Source organism: Herpailurus yagouaroundi, unplaced genomic scaffold (genome assembly GCF_014898765.1).
Source record: "Herpailurus yagouaroundi ecotype Mexico unplaced genomic scaffold, PumYag 142, whole genome shotgun sequence".
NCBI classification, from domain to species: domain Eukaryota; kingdom Metazoa; phylum Chordata; class Mammalia; order Carnivora; family Felidae; genus Herpailurus; species Herpailurus yagouaroundi.
In genome coordinates this window covers 45,505,091-45,526,056 of record NW_024412397.1, presented here as the reverse complement: position 1 = coordinate 45,526,056, position 20,966 = coordinate 45,505,091, and the positions used below count along the sequence as shown (strand labels likewise).

Below are 20,966 nucleotides of genomic sequence, written 5' to 3'. Positions count from 1 at the left end.
CCAATCAAAAAGTAAGGGTCCTGGAAGTCCCTTGTTTTAATGGGTAACATTTTTGTCTACAACACTTTTTCTATATTCTTTGGTTTCCATCACGACTAGCACAACACAATGGAGTAGACTGAAAGGGTCCAGGAACTAATGCTGATCTCCCACAGCCAGGAGATGGACCTGCTACAAACAAGAGGATGTGGAATCATTGTCTAATTCAGCGGGCAGGATGCAGAATCTGAGCAGAATGAACAACAAGTGACACAAAGAAGTCCTTGCAGGATGTCAGCAGCAGGAATGCCCATGACATTCTTGATATCTAAAGATACATATAGTCAAACTAGTATCACAAACTGAAGATGGTGATATTTATGACTACGTTGGCGAAGGTTAGGTCTCAATTTTGAAAACTCAGACCATCTTTGCAAATATAGATTTTGTGAGGACTGGATTTGTGTTCTTTGAAATGATGAGGAGTCTAGAAAATTTCCCCAATAATTTGAACTCTGTCCATTAACTACTTTTTTTTTTGAAAGAGAGAGAGACAGGGAGAAAGAGAAAGAGAGAGAGAGAGACAGAGAGAGAGAGAGAGAGAGAGAGAGAGAGAGAAAAGTAGAAGGAGAGGGAGAGAGGGAATCTTAAGCAGGCTCCATGCCCAATGCAAGCCTGACACAGGGCTGGATCTCACCACTGTGCGATCATGACCTGAGCCTACATCAAGAGTCAGATGCTTAACTGACTGAGCCACCCAGGAACCCCTATTTAGTATCTTTGACTTCACTTTCTCATAAGTTTCTTTCACTTTCTCCTAAAAATCAGACACACTGACAAGCTGTGCATCAGTTGAGGTAGATTAGTTCTGTTAATAAAAGGAGTTTCCTCATAACCCTGGTGACTAGTGTTCCCTGCGAAGACCTTGTTGCCTTAAAAAGATTTTCCAATTGTTGAAAAATATTTTATTAAGCTAGAAATTCAACATGGTATTGAAGTGACTGGTGCTTTGATTTGTAAGGAAAGGTCAGGATGATGAGACACTGGAAAGAATAAGGAGTCAAGGAACCAGAGTTCTTGTCCTGCTTTTGTCTCTGGCTCTTTGTGTCACCTTTGGTCACATAGAATATTAGAATCCACGAATACAAAGGGAACTTAAAGAGACATCTGGTTTACCACTGTGGCCAATTTAGCTTTCTCTCAAACTATGAAGTTACTTTAAGCCAGTATCTATAGAATCATAACAACAGCATTTTAGAAACAGTATAAATAATCTTCCCCCAAGGAGCAATTATGGAGGTAATCACATCTGTGAGGAGAAAAGACATTTTCTTGCCTTCACATTTTTTTGTTTTTGTTTTTGGTATTAATGATCAGGCTTTAAAAGATCCACAAAGAGAATGCAAACAATAACATTTAAGAGGGTAATCATACAAGGAGTCCATTGCTCAGTTGTCTGGGATGAATGCTAAGATTGAGAAGGAGAAAAGGGACAGGGGCTGAGGTTGTTTATACATTTTTGATTAATTCAGATTTTTATCTTCTATTGACTACACTGTTTGAACACACACATTACAAACAAACAAATACATTTTTTCTTGTTACCAGACCAAAAAAAAAAATGCATCTAAAAGAAAATGGTGGTTGGGAAATATGTGTCTTTACGTTGGCAGCACTCATATATCATACGATAATGGTTTGGTAGACACTTGGGAAGGGTGGTGGGCACAGGTAAATAGGCCAAATTAGAATTCCCTAGGATTACCGGCAATTTTAGGGCACCGGACGCTGGAAGATTGCACTTTTGCAAAGATTTACTTCATAAATTAAATTTTATCATATTTCATGACTTTAAGCCAAAAACCAAGTAATACAAATCTGGAATTTAAAAATTTATCAGTGTGCAAATAGGGGCCCCTACTATGCACAATGGCACTGTGTCAAAACATCACTCACTTCTGGATATACACTAGAACTTAGGAATGGAATAATTCTTAAAATCCCTCCAAAATTTAAGAATTCTTTTTGGTTAAGTAGTCAACACTATCCTGAAAAAATTGCCTCCATAAATGGTTTTAAGACAAATAATTAAGATTCACAGATATTTGGGCAAATAAAATGGTTGTCAACTGTTACAATTCCAATTTTTAAAGTTGGTGGTTATAAGATTCACCTTTTAAAGGGAATGATGAAAAAAATCACATTCTCTCTCATTTTCTTTTGAATACAGTGAGAGAATGGGAAGGACATGATTGATGTGAAAGTGAAAAGGATAAATGTATTAATTTATTTTAATTAATTTAATGTCAATCAATTGTAGGACCATAAACCATTACTTTTTTAGTGTGGGTTTTAGGATATTCAATTGCAAATAGATTTTTTTTTAAAAAGCTGAAAGTGAAAACAGGAAATAATTGCAGCTAATTAGTCCAAATCTTACCTGAGGTTGCTTTTTGTTCTCTTTTCTTCTCCACTCTCCCTGAAATGAGAAGTGGCAGGTCAGTTACAGAGTGGGTCCATGAGAACAAGGTGTAACTAAGAGGAGACCCCGTTTATGGCAATTTCCAAACATAATCACTCCTCAGCTGTGCCCAAGATGCTTCTAGAGATGACGGGCATGGGCATAGTTGAAGGGGATGAAAAATGCTCTCAATCCAATTTACGAAAACCAACAATAAATGAGGATGCATTAAATAAAACATGCTGCTGGGTTTTAAAAATCTTGTTAGTAAGAGTCATTTACTCAACAATAAACTTACAAGGATCAAATTCCCATAGCACAAACTGTGGGGATAAACACCCGAGTTAAATAAGATCAAGGCCTCTTACAACCTATTTGGGGAGATAAAGGACAGACAATGCAATGTGAGATGAGATGTGCCCCAAAAGGTACAAACTGTTTAAAGATATGAGAGGATGAAGTGATTAGTTTAGGAAATAAAGGGGTGCCCTCGAAGTTAAGGAGAAAGTGATATTTGATTTGGGCCTCAAAAGATACATGTGATCTGGGAAATTTGAAACAAGGAAAGTACTGGTGATCATTAAAAGAGATAGTATGGGTTATACAAGACAAGGCTATTTGAGCAAGTGCCATGTTTAAAGCTTGCTTTAGGAACTATGGTTTTGCATAGATGGCTATCTTAGAGCTTAGGCAAGAGATGATGGACTGAGCATGGCAGCAGGAAGAGGGAGGTAGGAGGGCAGGACTAAGAAGGCCCAGGGAGTTACAAAATGTGAAGTGCAAGGGAGAAGTAAAGGTCGAGATGAATGGCTATCTAGGTGACTTTGGGCATGGTGATGCAATGTGGGGGAACGGTAAAATGGGATGGGGGCATGGGGATGACTGGTTCAGTTTTAGACTTACTGAGTTTGAAGTCTTACAGAGACATGGGGCCTGGGAGAGAGATGAAAATCTAAGTTACGGATGCAGAAAAGGTCCATTTTGAGAAGACAGCTGGACCTGAGGTGGGGAATGGGAACAGAAAGGCAGGCGGCAGAGGGTGAGGCTGAGGATAGTGACCAAGAGAACAAAACTGCTACTTCTATTTTGAGATGTAGGGCCATGAGAAGAAGCAGCAGAGATCCACGGAGATCAACAGAGCACAGAACCGTGCGCCACAGATAAATTTAGGAAGTATGGAGGGCACCCACAGCATCGGAATCTTCTGGGTTCATTGTGAGAGAGCAGGTTTAGCAGAGCGGGGGCGGGGAACACAAGACACTCTGAGAGCCTGAGGAGTAGGGGGTGGTGAGGAAGACGAGGCTGAGGATATGGCTTCTTGTTCATGAAATCTGGCAGCCCACAAATGAATGAGATTCAGGCAACAGCCTGAGCAGAAGAAAACCCGGGCTAGGGGATGCTTCGTCATGGTTACAGGTTTAGATAAGGAACACTCTGCTCAGGGCACTGCTGTGTGGCAACAACACCGTGGAGGTGAGAGCCTTGGTTTTGTGATGGGCAAGCGAGGGCACCCTCTGGCCATCGCTTTCTTGTCATCTTTCAAGATTTCACAGATGGAGCTAGTTACTGAGAGGGTGTGCAAAACACGCAAACGGCATGTAAACTTTATCTAAGTTTTTCTACCAGCCTTTCCTGTCTTTTAAAATCCTAAAACATAAGGTGGAGAATGTATAACCTTTTTCTCATGCAGCCGCCAAAAGCACAGAATTCATCTAACTGGCATTTTGATTAATGGCACATTCTATTCATTTAGGTGATTTCCAGAGGTCTTGTTTGATACGATTTATTTCAATGATTCAAACAGATAAATGACATGAGTAGTCCACTTAAAGGCTTCATTCATTACCAAGTGTGATGGAGGTACCTCCTCATTTAAGTTTTTTTTTTTTTTTTTATCAGGCAAGCAACTGTTTACTATTTGATTACCAATTGTTCTATACTAGAGGCCTCAAACATTTTCACAAATTTAAAAAATGTAATTTGAGTCCTGAATTATAAAATGTTTTGAGACAAACATCTCTTTGGAAAGTCTTTAATTTGCAGAAGAATGAGTCATAAATTCTGAAAGTTGACAATGAGAGTATTAGGGATAAATAATATGGTGTGATACTCAGTCTCAAAATACTCCCAAAGACCACTGTCTTTCTGGTCCTCCTGGTAACTGTGTCCTTGTGTCGTGCCCTCCCACACTCATCTAGACTGACTTGTGTAATCAAGAGGATTTTGCAGAAATGATGGAATGTGACTTCCAAGGTTGGGCCTTAAAACCATTGTGGTTTCCATCTTGCTCTCTCGGATCACTCTCTCTGAGGGGAGCCAGATAATAGGTTATGGGGACATTCAAGTAACCCTATGGAGAGGCTCATGTGACAAGGAACTGAGGCTTCCTGCCAGCTATCAGCACCAACTTCCCAGGCTCATGAGCAGTCTGTCCACCAGCCTCATTCAAACCTTTAGATGGCCGCAGCTCTTGCTGACCCCTTAACTGCCGTTGCATGGGAGGCCCTGCCCCAGAACCATCCAGTTAGTCATGACAGAGAAAATGTATGACACACTAGATATTTATTGTTGGTGTCAGCTGCTATGTTTTGGGTAAACTGTTATACAGTAATTTTATTATGGAAGTCTAGGTTAGTTTATCACTTCCTACACCAACAGTGATATAACTGGTGGCAAATAAGTCAGTCTCCCTGACTTTCTTTCTGTAGAATGAGGATCAGATCCTGTTTCTCTGGAATGTGGTGAGGAGTAAATAATTCCATATGCAGAGCCAGCAAGAAATGGAAACTCACACAAGATATTGGGGTTCAATGTTTCAGAAGGGAGGCTGGAAGGCCTTGCTGTAATGGTTTTTCCCTGAGACCTTAAATAGTCCTCTGCCCCTGTGTCGTACGCAAGGGCTCTGTAAACTGAAGAGTACTATATAAATGTTATTTCTTGGTTTTATTATGCTATTAGTTCTGTTACAGGAATCAATTTAGATTTCTCTTCTTAATTACATATACACTAGACAGCAAACTAGAAAAATAAAAAACTAGTTAAGACACCATGATGTTGATTAAGAGATACAGAGAATATTGCTTGACTGGAGATAACCCTCTAGGTTTCTTGTTTAGTCCCTTTATCTTGCCCCAAATGAGGGTTATCTTGCCTCTCATTCTTTGAGTGTGCCCTTATACAAAGAGATGGTTCTGAGGGTGCCTGGGTGGCTGAATTGGTTAAGTATCTGATTCTTGGTTTTGGCTCAGGTCATGATCTCATGGTTTGTGGGTTCAGGCACTGCATTGGGCTCTGTGTTGACAGCTTGGAGCCTGCTTGGGATTCCCTCTCTCTCTTTCCCGCTCTCTCTTTCTCTTCCCCTTTCTTGCTCATGTGCTCTTTCTCTCTAAATAAATAAATAAATAAATAAACATTAAAAAGAAAAGAAAGAAAGAGATGATTCTGACACCCATATCTCTAGCTCCAAATCTACCTAGATTTTAGGCCTACTGGAAATCTCTATCTGTGTTTAATACGGCACTATAACACATATCCTGAACTTGAATCATTGTGTTTCCCTGCAGAACTGCTCGTGTTTGGAGCTGTCCTCCAGTCTGCTCAGGCCCCCAAACATGAAGCCTCAGAGTCACCAGCTTCTCCCTTTCACTCAATGTCCACACCTAACACGATCCTCACCTCACTCCATTCTCCCTGTACACAGGCCCTTGGATCTACACTCTCCTTTCTCACTGCCACTGCCCTCGTTCACAAACATGACACTAACTTTCTTCCTGGGGTTATTTTCTACACACCCGTAACTGATTTCATTGATTTTATGGATGGCTTTTCCGTACTGAGTTGGATCACTACTAAAGATTAAAATCCACATGCCCTAATGTGAAATTGATGACCCCGGAAGATTTGGCCACCACCTACCTTCTCTACCATCCCTCAAGCACCATACACAACACTGGTCAGTTATGCCAAGAATCCCACCTCCCATCCCAACTCCCTGTGCCAGCTGTCCCTGCTTCCTGGAATGTCCTGACATGTCAGTCCTGCCTATCAGAACTCTGTTCATCCTTTAGAGCTGAGTCAGATGGCAGTCCTTCTGAGAAGTCTTCTGCTTTGCACCACCCCAACTCTCCACTCCCTGCAGAATTAATCGCCCTCTGCTATGCTCGTTCATCCTTTATTTATACCTCTGCCACAGTACTAACTCCAACGTTTGGCTCATAATTAGTTGTGTGTCCCCCAACTGGCTTCTGTTAGGGCAAGGGGTGTGTACTTTACCCCTCTCTGTCTCCTCCTGCCTAGCAGAGCTGGGGACACAAATGCTTGGAATTGATTCAGCACACACAGAGAGTTATGAAATGCCCCAGCCCTCCTTAAAATGCTAGAGAACATGAAGCAAATTTTAGTACTGCCAACACCGAGTGCAAGTACAACCCAGAACAGCGCTTTTATCAGATATTTACACTACAACTGACACCCTAGAAAACTATTATATTAGAAAAGTGGGCGACAAAATAACAGACAGGCTTTCAGAATCATGAACATGCATTTTTCCTCAGCTGTGCTTTATTTTATCACAGATCCTAGTTTAAAAACAAAACATTAAAGTATGGTTTGCACCCTACTTCTCTTTAAACCTGGATGCGGCACTCCTCCTGTGAGAATAAAAATGGACAGTAATCTCCTAAAAATGGAATTTGTTGGGGAAAACTTTTCTTCTGAGAAAATGTGTTTAATTGAACATTAAAATTCCACCTGCGACGACTACTTATTTATATAAATGGAGCATTGATATTTTTAAAAGCTCTCTTAGACTTGAAGTTGTTGATTTTGTTCCATGGAGGAACATTAAATATGTATCAATTTACAGCACATTTCTGTACCTCAGTACAGAAGCAGTACCCTAGTCACAGTGATGGTTTCTGATCTTTTAAAACCATGGGCACATAAATGACAATCCAGTGATGTCTCACCAATAATGAGGAGGGGTGTTTGTATGACAAATCGTATTTTAGGTCACTTCTAATGGAAAGGAAATTGTGTGTGTGTGCATACACACACACACACACACACACACATGTATATGTGTATATGTATATGTATGTGTAGCACATATATGTATGTATATGTATGTACATGCACATACATACACACGTACATACACATGCACTACATTCACGTATATGTGATACATATGTATGTAGTTTTATACTCAGATATAGTCTTGTCTCTGAAATATACTCTTTCTTCTACCTGCTTCCATCTTTGTATAATAAAGTCTGTCATGGAATCTTATCAAGCCTCCCTCACTGCACTACCAATTTCTCAGTAGCCAATTCTGAGTTCACGTTCCCTCGCAGGCATTTTATCTGCCCTGCGCTGAGAGGTAAGATTAATCACATCCTGTTGCTAGGATACCTGAGAATGTTCATTTATGTCCGATGTTGCTTTGGCAAAATGCACTATGAAGAAGGCATAGAATCATGACAAGGAAAATTACTGTGCACATGCTACTTATTTAAAAAAAAAAAGTGGAGTGAGGGCGAAGCAAAGAAATATACCTACCAGATAATATAATGCTAACTCCCATGAATTTTTTAATATCATTTTTGTTTCACGTGGATTTTAATGGAAAACCACGGGCCATATTTTTGGATAATGAGACTCTGTAGTACTTCTATACTTTTGAGTTAACAGGAAAAGTAGAAGGCGGTAAGGTTTTAATTTTTTTTATGGGGTGTAAGAGAGGAAGGGGCTTTAAGATTTACTCACTTCAAACGCCCCAATTATAGACAGGGTAATGAGGTTACAGTGCTAGTTGATTTGCGGAACCAACCCAAAAGCCAGGCCACCACCACTGCCCCACTGTCATGTTTAGCTATTTTAACGCAAGACTTACGAGAAAAGTGTTCTTCTGAATGTGCTTTTGGGTAATAAGAAAAAAATGCCTTGATCAATATCTTTAAAAAACTATTGCTGATTTGGGTATTAATATACCAAAGATTCCTGCTTACTGATTGTAATGAGAGAGAATATGAATATATAAAGTCCACCCAAATGCAAAATTCTCTTAGCCAATTTCTTCTAATGGAGAACAACGTGATCCAGTGAAAGAAACATGGTCTTCAGAGTTAAATGCATTGACTTCTCATCTTGACCATGGGTACCTATGAGCTCTGCGACTCTGGGATGAAACGTAGAGTAACTTCTCATTATAGGCTTCTTTTTGTTCTTCATCCTCCTCCCCCTCTTCCTTTCTCTCTCATATATGTGTATGTGTGTGTATACGAGACATCTCTCTCTCTCTCTCTCTCTCTCTCTCTCTCCATCTCTGATATTCTGACTGAAAGTAGAAACAATTTGAGTTTTACTTCCATTATCATTTCCAAGGGATACTAACCTAGTACCATTACTACAATCACGCTAATAATAGTAGCTAATGTTTATTAAGCAATGTTTACATGCTTGTCATTGTTATCTTATCCGTATATGGATTAACTCAATTTATTTTCAACGTAGTATAAAGGCTTTGCAAATATACCCATTTCAGGTAAGGAAACTGCGTAAAAATTTGGTTAAATAATTTTGCCAAATCATTACCTGCTAAGTGGCAAATAAATAATGAGAAGACAAAGAATAGTTGGGTCAAAGTGTAGGGAGAAATAAAAATTAGGATATCCATAAGCTATATAACAATCAGTCCCTAGGTTTTGAGGGTTGCCTGCATTAATTATTTTGTTAAAAACATTTCAGATTCTTTTTACTAGCTATTGCCCATTTGTCAAATTTGTTTGAATGACTCAATAGCTTACTTTAACTGCTAAGTACCTAATCACAATATTTCAAGAGCAGCATGCCAGAAAGACCTTCGGACTTTGTGTATATTTTTTTAGTAGTTTAGCATTTATTTAGTACTTTTGATGAGTTGGGCACTGTAAACCTTTGCAATAGCTCCATGGAATAGATTGTGACGTCCATTTGCCAGTGTAGAAAGTAGGCTCGGAAATTTTTGTGTGATAGTCACAAGGCTCCAGTCAGTGAACAGTTGGAATATGAGCACAGAAACTGTTACTTCTTCCGAGCTCACTGGCTCGGTGATTAGGGCAGTCCTGTAGATGGCAAAGAGCTCAGGTCTGCAGCTCCAGCCACTTAATCAGTGTGGGATGTTGGGCGCATCATTTAATCTCTCGAAATCACACTGCATTCGTCTGGAAATGAGGGTAAGAGTAGTTCCCACTTCACGGGGTCATTGTGAGGGTTACACAAAATGATACGTTTAATAATAATCCTAAATATTTTGAGTAGATCTTATGCAATCGAGTGTATAATGCCGTCACCTCAGTGCTCAGGACACCGCCACACACAGTATTACTGGGTGCTCCTCTTTATGAACATTTCATGTCAGCTGGTCCCTGGTAACATATGATAATGCTTAATATTCTCAAGGCCAATGGCTACATTGACACAAATATTATAAAGGTCGGGCTTTGAGAGATTCTTGATATCTTTACCGTCACCTCTCTCTTGCCTTCCCTTAGAATTTCTAAGAAAGAAGCGGCTTTCCATTTTAGAAAATCCCTTTCCTTTCGCCTCCATGCCCTCTTTCCGAACGCAGCTGGGTTGGATGACACACGGTTGACATGCAAACCTCTTTGCAGTTATGAGCTAGGCTCATATGATCTTAGAATCCGGGGTTTGTGGTTTGAATCCCTACCCTCATTTTGTAGTGAGCAGCAGCTATAGAGCTCTCCACAGTCTGGTATGTTCCAAATAGAAAGGGAGAGCTTTTCTAGAAATCCTAAGTCCCCATTGCCACAACTTTCTCCTCGCAACAAATGGTAGGACCTTGAATAAGTAACCTGACTTTTCCAAGATCCAGTGTTCCTTTGAGTTAGATAGGTAGATACTACAACTCCAAAAGAAATCATACAAACAGGGCTTTGAGAGGATTGTAAGCCCTGAGCCCGGAGCAGGAACAGAGAAGCCTAACCGGGCCGGTTCAAAGACCAACTGGTCTAAAGTGGTCTGCATAAGCCTGCAGAAACTGCCTAGTTTCTGTTTGGTCAATAGCATGAAAAGGCTGTGGGGCTTATTTTGTCATTTACGCCTGGATTAATGCTGATGCTGCAATGGCACCAGTCCTAGCAGACGACGGTGATGAGCCTCTGTATGGTTGTGGGTCCTCACACCCTCCTGCAGGTTTAGATAAACTCCACTTGCTCTCCTGTCCGTTTCTATTTGGTCAGTTCAAATGCTGCTGGGATGCCCGGGCAGAGAGGGCCATTATGAGCACGCTACATGCTGTGAGCTCCAGACAGTGTGTACTGAGCTACAGAGGCTGGCCCTTCAGATATCGCTCCAGATAGAGCTAAGCCTCCAAGGTTGACCATCTGCCTTGGCAGGGCTGACACTCCATCTGCACTCCCCAGCCCTGGGGTCTGCCATCCGTCACAGCGAGTAGAAAACCTAAGGAGAACTGAATGCTCCAAGATCTTCCTGGGCTGACCGCTCTGCAAAGAGACGGCAAAACCAGTGTGAGAAACAGCAGTTTTATGTTGTCTTGGACAGTGTCAAGCACAGAATTTCTTCCCACTTAGATCCACTGGACATGCGCATAATTAATGTGACAAGCAGCCGTTCCTTTCGGATTCCCCACGTTGGCCCGGGTGAATTCAACCTTAGAGCAAACCTTTTGATATTCAGAACCTCATTCTGAGGCAGTCATTTTTGGCAGAGAAGTCTTTTGGAAGACCTTTAGATGTTGAAGTCAGATTGGGGGAAGAAAAAATACCCAGTGATTGCCAGGTCTTAAATCTCTCTGCAAAATGGGAAGGCTAACGTATGCTTCAGCTCCTGACTAAAGCAGGGATGTGTATGTTTATACTTTGCATTGTACGGTAATATGTTTCTAGTAAGTTAGGTGTGAATAAGTATTTTTACATGACATAATATTCTAAATGTCTGTTGAATGTTCATTATGCAAAAGAAAGAGGAATGAATCATTTTGTAAAATAAAGAATCTTTTCATAAGACGTTTATTCAATCCTGTGCTAGAATAAACATGACCGTATGTTAAGAGGTGGAGTTGAATTCCCTTCCTGTTGAATCTGTCCAGGCCTTAGTAACTTGTATAACAAACTTCATATGCTGGAAACACCAGTTTTTAGGCTTGGACGTTTAGAATCAAGAGGCTTCCATTTCCTGGGTCTTTGATTACTTGCTCTGGGAGAAGCCGGCCATAATGTAATAAGTCAGACTACCTTGAGACCACCATGCTGTGAGGAAGCTCAAGTTAGCCACACACAGAGGCCACATGGAAGGAGAGCTGCCTGTACTGTACAAGACCAGCAGCTAGCTCTTCCTGCCATCGCAACCCAGGTGCCAGATGTGAATGAGGAAACCGTCTGGAAGTGGCTCCTTCAGCTCCAGCCACCTTAGCAGATGCCATGCGGATTGGGGACCAACTGCCTGGCTGAACCGTTTCCAAATTCCTAACCCACAAAGCTGCAAGCACAATAAATGTCTGTTTTATATCATTAAGTTTTGGCATACATCCATACATAGCAATAGATAGTAAAAACAACTCCTTTTTCTGTTTTCTGAGAACATTTACTGATATACCTATCAATATATACCAGTATACATTACTGGGTTTTTTTTTTTCTCCAGGAATTCACAGCTGTGCTAGATTCTTTCTTTCCTAAGCTGGTTTCCTCAACTATACTATAAATGTGTTCTGTTACCCAGCATTTTAGCATGTCAGCTTATTCCATTTCAAAAAACAAAATAAAATCTGTTCTAATCAGGAGTGTGGTTAAAGTACAATCTATGTAGATTAATACATATCTTGGATTTCTAAGAGTATTACAATATCACCCTATGTCCAGGTTACCAGTCAAAAGGAGAGTAGAGACTTGCCAGTTAACTCACATCTTAGAACCTGTGAACCATCAACAGGGGTACCCATGTGAAACAACAACATGTAAATCTCCATCCAGGCATCAAAAACTTCATCACTTACGGTTAGGATTATATAGAAACCCTCTGAACTGAAACACTGAAAAGATTCAGCAGCAATTTCTGCTAAATAATTAAATATTACCTTATTTTCCCCAGGTAGATTTACTTTTAAAGGATGAATTAGTAGAATCTATATCGAATTACAAGCATTAATATTATTTAGGGTTAATTTTCTGTATGAAGGCAAGAAGGGGAAACATTTCATTACGGAAGGTAGTGATAGGAGTCCAATCAGAATCTATGCTTGTGAAGTCAAGAGTTTTTTCACTTTAAACAGCAATTTATTTGGCTAACAGACACCCGATCATGCCCAGCTTTTCATCTGGAGGAAATGACCACATTTCATTGCTCTGTCTCCCATGCTCTTAATCATCACCTCATTAGCTCGTGGAGAAAGCTGGTGGAGGCCAGAGGTGAGCTGGATTTTATTCTTTGAGACGTCAGCATGGGTTTCATTTCCACTGGCCCCAAGTTTTTCCTTTTATTTTAATCTTTAAAAAAAAACCTCATCATACTCATTTTTTCCTTCACATTGACCCACATCAAAGGTTTGGGCCTTAGACATGCGGGGAAGCTCTTATTTCACGGACTGAAGGAAGAAAATAAGGAAAGTGCTTAGATCAGTGGGTATTGATTTACTGCTCTCAGGCATTGCAGTGTTCTTTGTAATCTTGTAAAACTATCCTCTGTAAACCGGGTTGACTACCTGAGTTTACTAGAAAAGTTGTTGATTATCTAGTACATTTTATGTGCAGGAGAAGAGGCCCACTGACATTCAGATACTTAGAGGAGAAAGAAGAAAGAGAGCAAACGTTGAGGGCCTATTACCTGACAGGAGGAAAAGTAGGCATTTTACATCTGTAGTGTGACTGTAAAGAGTCAACAAGAAATTCACAGTCAAGGGCAGTGCCACAGAGGAGCCGGTAGCCTGGCTCAGTGGGTGAGGCCTTCCGTGGGGAATGGACGTGGGCCTTTATCTAATAACAGAGAGTGGGAGACCCTCAGGAGGGAAGAGAAATCAAGATCGGAACACCTAACTCAATAAGCTATTTTCTGGCAAAATCTTTTATTCTGAGACGCTGATCTCAGAAAAAGCAAACCAGGCCCTGACACAGTGCCGCGGGGAGCTCCTTCTGATACGGCTCATCCAGGAAGACAGGGAGCGGAGCACCCCAGGGAGTGGGTGGAGGTGAGCACAGAAGGGGAGTGGGGACACTGAGAAGGCTCTCCCAACTCTCTTCAGCCACTGGAAGCCTCTGAGTGTGGCATTCCGGAGGCGGTGGAGTGACTTTCTAGCTTTATTGGCTGTGGCAGACACAGCTGAGCGTCTACCCTGCGGTCATTTGCCTTCTCATTCCATGCTGGTACCCTCCCCTCCCCTCCCCTCGCAAGACACCAATGAAACATGACTGATGTACACGCATCATTGTGGCCCCGTTCCCCTTGCTTTGCATGGTTGTTTGACAGTTCTGGCCAATGACATGAATTCTGTTGAAGAATTTCATCAAAAGGTTTTCCTTTCTGATAAAAAGAGACAGATGGGAGAAAATGTTTCCTTTTCTTTCGGTGGATGTCCCATCTGGGTAAGATGCCTGGAACGTGAGGAAAAAACCAACATACTGCAAGGATGACATAAGGGAACACACCCCAGGATGATGTCACTGAGGCTCTTAGGTACTGCACCATGGACCCTCCCCACCTCAGGATTTCTTGTTATGAGTTATTTAACACTGACCCCGCTTTTTTTTTTTTTAATTTTTTTTTTCAACGTTTATTTATTTTTGGGACAGAGAGAGACAGAGCATGAACAGGGGAGGGGCAGAGAGAGAGAGGGAGACACAGAATCGGAAACAGGCTCCAGGCTCTGAGCCATCAGCCCAGAGCCCGACGCGGGGCTCGAACTCACGGACCACGAGATCGTGACCTGGCTGAAGTCGGACGCTTAACCGACTGCGCCACCCAGGCGCCCCTGACCCCGCTTTTTAAAGTTACAGGTTTTAGTTACTTGCAGCTGTAAGCATCCTATCCTCCACACAGGCCAACCTCAAAATAATATTATTCTATGCTAAATAAACTGGGAATGCTGAATAATTATTTAGCTAAGTATGCTATGCTAAATAAACTAGAAATTAAACCTGACGGAAAGAGCATTGCCTTCAAGGTGTCCCCAGGAATTGTGAAGGTGAGACGATTCCCCAGCCAGGGGCTGCATTTAGAAGGTCCACTCTCGCCCTCTTCCAGACACATCACCTCCACCTGGGTGAGGAGGACCAAGGTGTTTGCTCTTGGAGTCGATGTCTTACCTGGACCATGCACTGAGTGCTTGGGATACTAGAATTCTCTGGCCAATCACCCCTGAGGCCATGCCGGCTCTGTATGGGCCTTCTTCCTAGATCTCTAAAGGGGGGTATACCGGACCAGACTGCACCACTGGAGCGAGGCCTTACAGGGTATTCTAAGAACGCCTGGGGCTTGGATGTGTATACAGTCCAGTCTCAGTGCGTGTGCATGAAGCTCCTCACAATGCAGGAAGGGATGTGATGCAGGCAGAAAGAAAAGGTGGCCCATATTGGTTCTCTTGCCTCAGGCCCAGCAAATATAGCAGCAGATCTGTCACGACACACACACCAAGGGTAGTTGCTATAAGAATGTCTAGAAATGATGAGCACGCATACGTTGCTTCACCGAATTCTCACAGTAGTCCAAGGAAAGGAAGGAGGAGGTATTTTACCCGCAGTTGATAAATGAGGAAACAACTGAGGCTCAGAGAGGTGACCTCATCCAAGATTACCCAGGAAGTGTTCGATCCTGGATTTGAACCCAGAACTTTCAAATATCTCATTGTTTACCACATACACTCCCTCGGATTTTATGTGATGGCAGTTTAATTTCCACATGAAATTGAGACACAGATTGATTTAAGTTATCCTTTTTATTACTTGTGCAGTTTCCAGTTTCCTATCTTTTTTTAAATTTTTTTTTTCAACGTTTATTTATTTTTGGGACAGAGAGAGACAGAGCATGAACGGGGGAGGGGCAGAGAGAGAGGGAGACACAGAATCGGAAACAGGCTCCAGGCTCTGAGACATCAGCCCAGAGCCAGACGCGGGGCTCGAACTCACGGACCGCGAGATCGTGACCTGGCTGAAGTCGGACGCAGGCGCCACCCAGGTGCCCCTCCAGTTTCCTATCTTAAAACACCTAGCAATGCTTACTTAAAGGGGTAAGATACAAATAAATAAAGTTCAGTCAAATTTCTTTATAAGTGAATCACTCTTACATTTATTTGTATATTAAAAAGTTGAAAAAATCTTAATAAAATACTATACTGGCATAAAATAAATAAAATGGGTCAGGGTTAGCCTTCCCTCCTCTCATGCTATTATAGGATATAGATGATCCATTCTCATTTGTATAACATGAAAATGTTCTCTGAAGTCTTTTGGAAATGGGTCAATTCTATTCTTTTTCCTTTGTTGTGCAAAATACAAGTTGTTTTTTTTTTTTTTTTTTTTTTTACATAAAATTATCTGAACCGGCTGTTTAGATAGCCCCAATCTGTCACTTTGATTTTAAATTCCCCAATTCACTATTTGCTACAATTTTTTAAAAAAAGTTACGAGCTGATTTGCATATTTATAATATTTGTTTTAAATTTCAGTTCTTTTGTCCTCCAGTTGAACCTATTGTACTGAAATCTGAGTGAGGGTGGTGGAGGGGAGGCCAGGAGAGTTAGAGACCTTCACAGCATTGCTTTTCATCTTTTCTGGGGTAACTCTGGAAGGAGGAGATGTCAATTCCACATGTGTATGACCCACTTATAACCCAGGGACACCTAAGAGGTTTCTCCCAGAACCTGGAATATCTAAGGGATACCCCCTTTGCTTGATATATATATCAGGATATATATAGATATAGATATAAATATACAGATATATATCTCAAATGCAAACATAAATAATATATATCAAAAGGTATGTATGTGTATATATCTAGGTATCTAGATATAGATATTTGAGATATATATATCAAATATAAATAATATATATCAAAGGTATATCTATAGGCATATCTATATCTAGATACGTATATATCTACACACACATCTATATCTATATCTATATCTATATTTATATCTATATCTATATCTATATCTACTTTTTTAACTGTTGTGATGTTGCCAAATATTTTGAAAAAAATCAAGACTGAACATTAATAGGTTGTTCTCAGTTCTTGAGAAGCTGGTAGGAAATCCTGGAAAAGTGATAAAAGATATATACAGAAAAGAGTCATTTCAAAGGGTGAAGAATAATGTTACAAAATCCACATCACACACTTGGAATAGCTAAGCCTTACAGTGGAAAAAAAAATGCAGGTTGTGAGTTTTGTCATTATTTTCACTGAGTCAGCATGATGGGGTCAGGTTGCTATCTCTGGCTTCCAACAGTATCCACTCTTCGAGACGCCACCATAATAAACATAAGCATATAGCACTCTTGTTGTCTACTATTCAGAGCAGGGACTTTTGTAGAAAGTACTAATGGGCTTTAAACAAAATGGCAAGGTTAGCTTCAACCCAAGATAATTCAACATCTAGATTTGGTTCTTGGCATCCAAATGATGCCCCTGTGGGGTGAAAGGTGGTCGGTGCATATTTTAATTTTTTTTTGCCACTTCAGAAACATTTGACAGAATTGCATGTGACACTACAAACATTTCAAAGAATTGTGGAACGGAGAGGACTCTTCTGTTATGCTGATCATGCCTCTGGTGATGATGGGCACCTTCATTCTCTAGCTAGCCCCCAGAAACTTGCATTTAATCCCATATTCAACAGGACACTGCTTGGGGTGAGGCTGGCATTCATGGGTACATGCTTCACCCTACAATGCACACACAATTTGAAATAGATTGCCAGCAGCTCGGGGGCAGGAGGGGAGGGGCCAGACCTGCTGGGCTATTTGTCATCTCAAACATTTCAAGCATGCATGCCCCATAGCAGGGCATACGGGGATGTGTATCCCCTGGCAAGATGTTTAGTCTTGGTGCATGCAAATTCGGGCTCTAATGTCTAAACGTGGAGGGAGAGAAAGAAGAACCACTACCTGGAACTGTTCTTTCTGTGTTAAAGTGATAGAAAACTCTTCAATAAACATCTTAATGCTTCACCTTGAAGGCTGTATGATTCCACATGATGGAATTAAAATACACACATATTGAGGAAGTTTGCATGTTAAGAACACCTCACAGCCAGCATGCAGTCTGAATGCATGGGTGTTTGGGTGGTGTTGTGGTTGTTTTTTAATTCTAAAAAATCAAGAATCTTAGATTTTTATGTTTGTCATTCTGCTATCTTTCATAACCACTATGTGGAAATACATATGTGTTAAAAAATACTAGTGTAACGAGAAAGAAAATTTGCTATTAAAAACAAAATAAGTGGTAGCAACTTATCTGCCTTCTAGGGAAGTGGCATCTCGGGGGAACGCGGTTCTTTAAGAAAATTCCCTGGTGGTTACAAAAGTGAGACACCTGGGATAGTTTGAGGGAGTATGGAGAAAAAGAAAGGTGGATTTTTTTCTTTTTCTTTCTTTCTTTTTTTTTTGTATAATGAAATAAGAGGAAATGGGGAGCTGTTCGTCAATTGTTTTGTTTTGTTTTTTGAGAGGTTAAATGACCCTGAAAAAAGTATTGGGAAAAACAGTCTAAAAGGGGAGGGAGGGGCCCAGTGAATGAATATATGAGTATGTGATCAGCTGGAACCTAGGGAAGGGTACAACCAATAAGAAATCCATTTTAGGAAATGGCCAACAAATGTTCGGAACCACAGTAACTACATTCAATATTAAATTGTTTCCAACTCTGTGTTGAGCTGAACCCCATCCTATTAACCACCTCCATACCAATAAAAATCGGTTAGGCACGATAATGTGGGAGGGTGGCCTATGAACCACATTTTAATGGATATAGGCTGGAGAGTGTTTTCTTCTAGGAAAGAAAACATGGAGTAGGATCAAGAATTTGGCATAAAGAGAAAATGAAGTAGAGGATGGCCAGAAGAAATTATAAGCCTCCTGGGGTAGAAAATATTGGACTTTACATAGGATGGGGACACAGTCTTAAAATAATGGGTGACTGAAGAAGATTTGGATCTGGGAAACAAAATCAAAAGAAAAAAAGCATTAATTGTTAGGACTTAACATGGCCAAGTAGGGGGAGGGCCTATGGATCCTCATTCTTCCCCTCCATAATTACATGATCTGGGCCAATTGCTTTCACTTCTGTATTTCCATCTCCTCAAGTCCAAGATGGCAGCAACAGTAAACTATTAGAGTTATTACAAAAATAAAAAGAAATGTTGACTATTATATTCCCAATAAATGCTGAATCTTAATTCATGACTCTCAAGCCACAATAAAATAAAAATCAATAGGATTCTTTAAACCTGTCAGGACCACACTCTCCCCAGTATGGCTAAATTATTCACATATCTCCTACATTCATTATGCAGTGAAGTGCCTTAACTAGTTGGTATATCATATATTTTCATGTAAATCTAGTCTTTTTCCTCAATTATATCTCATGATATATTCCAAATTATTTAGATGTCTTATGTATACTTATTTGGTTATTAAAAAGATCGTTAAAGTCATTTCTAAAAAGATCAACTAAATAGGCCTCATTAAACTTTGTAAATATCATGATTTCCAGGAAATCACCATGTTTGGTAAACATCTTTCAGTCTTACTAATGATTATTTCTAACACAGTCTTACATTTTCTATAGTGGTTTCTGTTTCATGTGTATGATCTCAATTGGTCTTGATCCCCCTGATTTATTTTATAAGGACAGAATTTTTTACATTTAAAACATTCAATTTAACTGGTAAGACCCAATTTTCTAATTGCCTTCTTGAAAGTAAAGTGTTATCACTGATCATTGCACTACCTGATCAATATTTTCATAGTTAAGCCTCAGTTTCAAATTCACATGTTCACCTATGGGAATGTGTGTAGTTGGTTATTTGGCTGGTAATCTGTACTGGCACGTTACCACAACAGACTTTTTTTGAAATCCATTCAGTTCAATTTTGTTTAGAAGATTAAGCATCTCTTTGGAGAGCAAAACACCTAGATCAAAACTGACATTGCATTAAATTTACAGGGCGATGCTTTCTGGTTTGGTAGTTATGCTTTAATAATATTTTGTGGCAATAACAACACACTACTGCCTGACATTTTCCTCCTCTTTAGAAATTTAAAAAGAAAGAAAGTAAAAGGAAATAAAAAGCTTTCCTGCCACAGGTCAAGGGCATTCAACTATGAACTCTGTTTTGTCAATTTCAACAGAGGAGGGGGGGATAGGACCCAAGGTATTTCTTTTCCATTTATCTATTTTTAGGAAGAAGTGGATTGTTTGAGTGTTTCTAGCCCTACTCCCTATCTTCATTTTTCTAGGGCCCTGTGTACCCCCTGTAAAAGTAGAATTTAAAAAGGGTAGTTACCGTGAGTTTGGGGATGTTAAATCTAATATATTTAGATTGACAGGCCATTTGATTACTCTGGGAATACCTATCCAGTTTTTAGTTTATTAAGCCTCTTTGCCCCCTTCATCATTTTACTGCAATGGCATGGTCTGGGTACTGAAACTCAAAGCAGACTTTTTTTTTTATAATCTGTGAGAAAACAAGCAGCAAGTTATAACCATTGCATATTATATTACTTTGGGGACTCTTTTTAAATGATCCATTTTTCTTCTCTTCTACACACAGAAGACTCGCAAATGTCTCCTTCCCCAACTTTCACTGCCTGCTCCTCCCTCTCCCAACCTCAAACACATCCCTACAAGGGATAATAATGAAGAGATGATAAAAATCCTATATACAGCATAAATATTTGGTGGAAATTAATCTGGAGAAAATAAAAGGAATAAAGAGTCACAGGGATAATTTCTTCATGAAATACAGTTCCAGTCATTTAATCCTTAAATGGCTCTTGACCGAAGGCAGACCTTCTAAATGCCAAAGGGCTTCTATTTACCAGCTTCTTGGCAATATTTATCATGGCTGATGAAATGGTTTAAGTCAGTAAGAGAACATATAAGATGCCGGTGGAAGTGGCAGGCGTGGGTGTTCACATGTGCGACCTGTTACAAAAATTCGGCCTCGACACCGTGCCTCACAGGTAGGCCAGTCCCGCTTGGCCGGATGTTCAGCCTCACTTGGATCTAAACCCATAGTGACAGGATTCAGGCGGTCTCACAACCCATCCCAACAGAGAGGGACAGCCCTTTTTCCAACGACTCGATGGGCTTTGTCGCGCCAGCCCAAGCCTTGGTGGAAGACTCTGGCCCAGTCTACCGACGTAATGCAACTGACGGAATTAGAGGCTGGCAGGTTTCCATAAGAAGAGCACTCACTGCTCTCTTTCTGTTTGAGAGGTTCAACCCAACTCAGCCCAGATGGTGGCAACTCAGAGTATGGAGGATTGGTGCACTGTCATTACCCAGGGGC

At 40.5% G+C, this 20,966-nt stretch overlaps 1 protein-coding gene across 4 annotated transcripts in view; it reads right to left on the bottom strand.

The window, feature by feature from the left end:
- Nucleotides 1–20,966, bottom strand: part of CHST9 (carbohydrate sulfotransferase 9) — a 205,575-nt gene that overhangs the window by 135,421 nt on the left and 49,188 nt on the right. For 2 of the 4 annotated variants that reach the window (XM_040479174.1, XM_040479176.1), the window contains exon 2: nt 2,420–2,458. The exons of the other annotated variants lie outside the window; for them this stretch is intronic. In XM_040479174.1, coding sequence (XP_040335108.1) covers nt 2,420–2,458 — 39 coding nt within the window. The remainder of the gene's footprint in view (nt 1–2,419; nt 2,459–20,966) is intronic. 4 annotated transcript variants of the gene reach the window in all.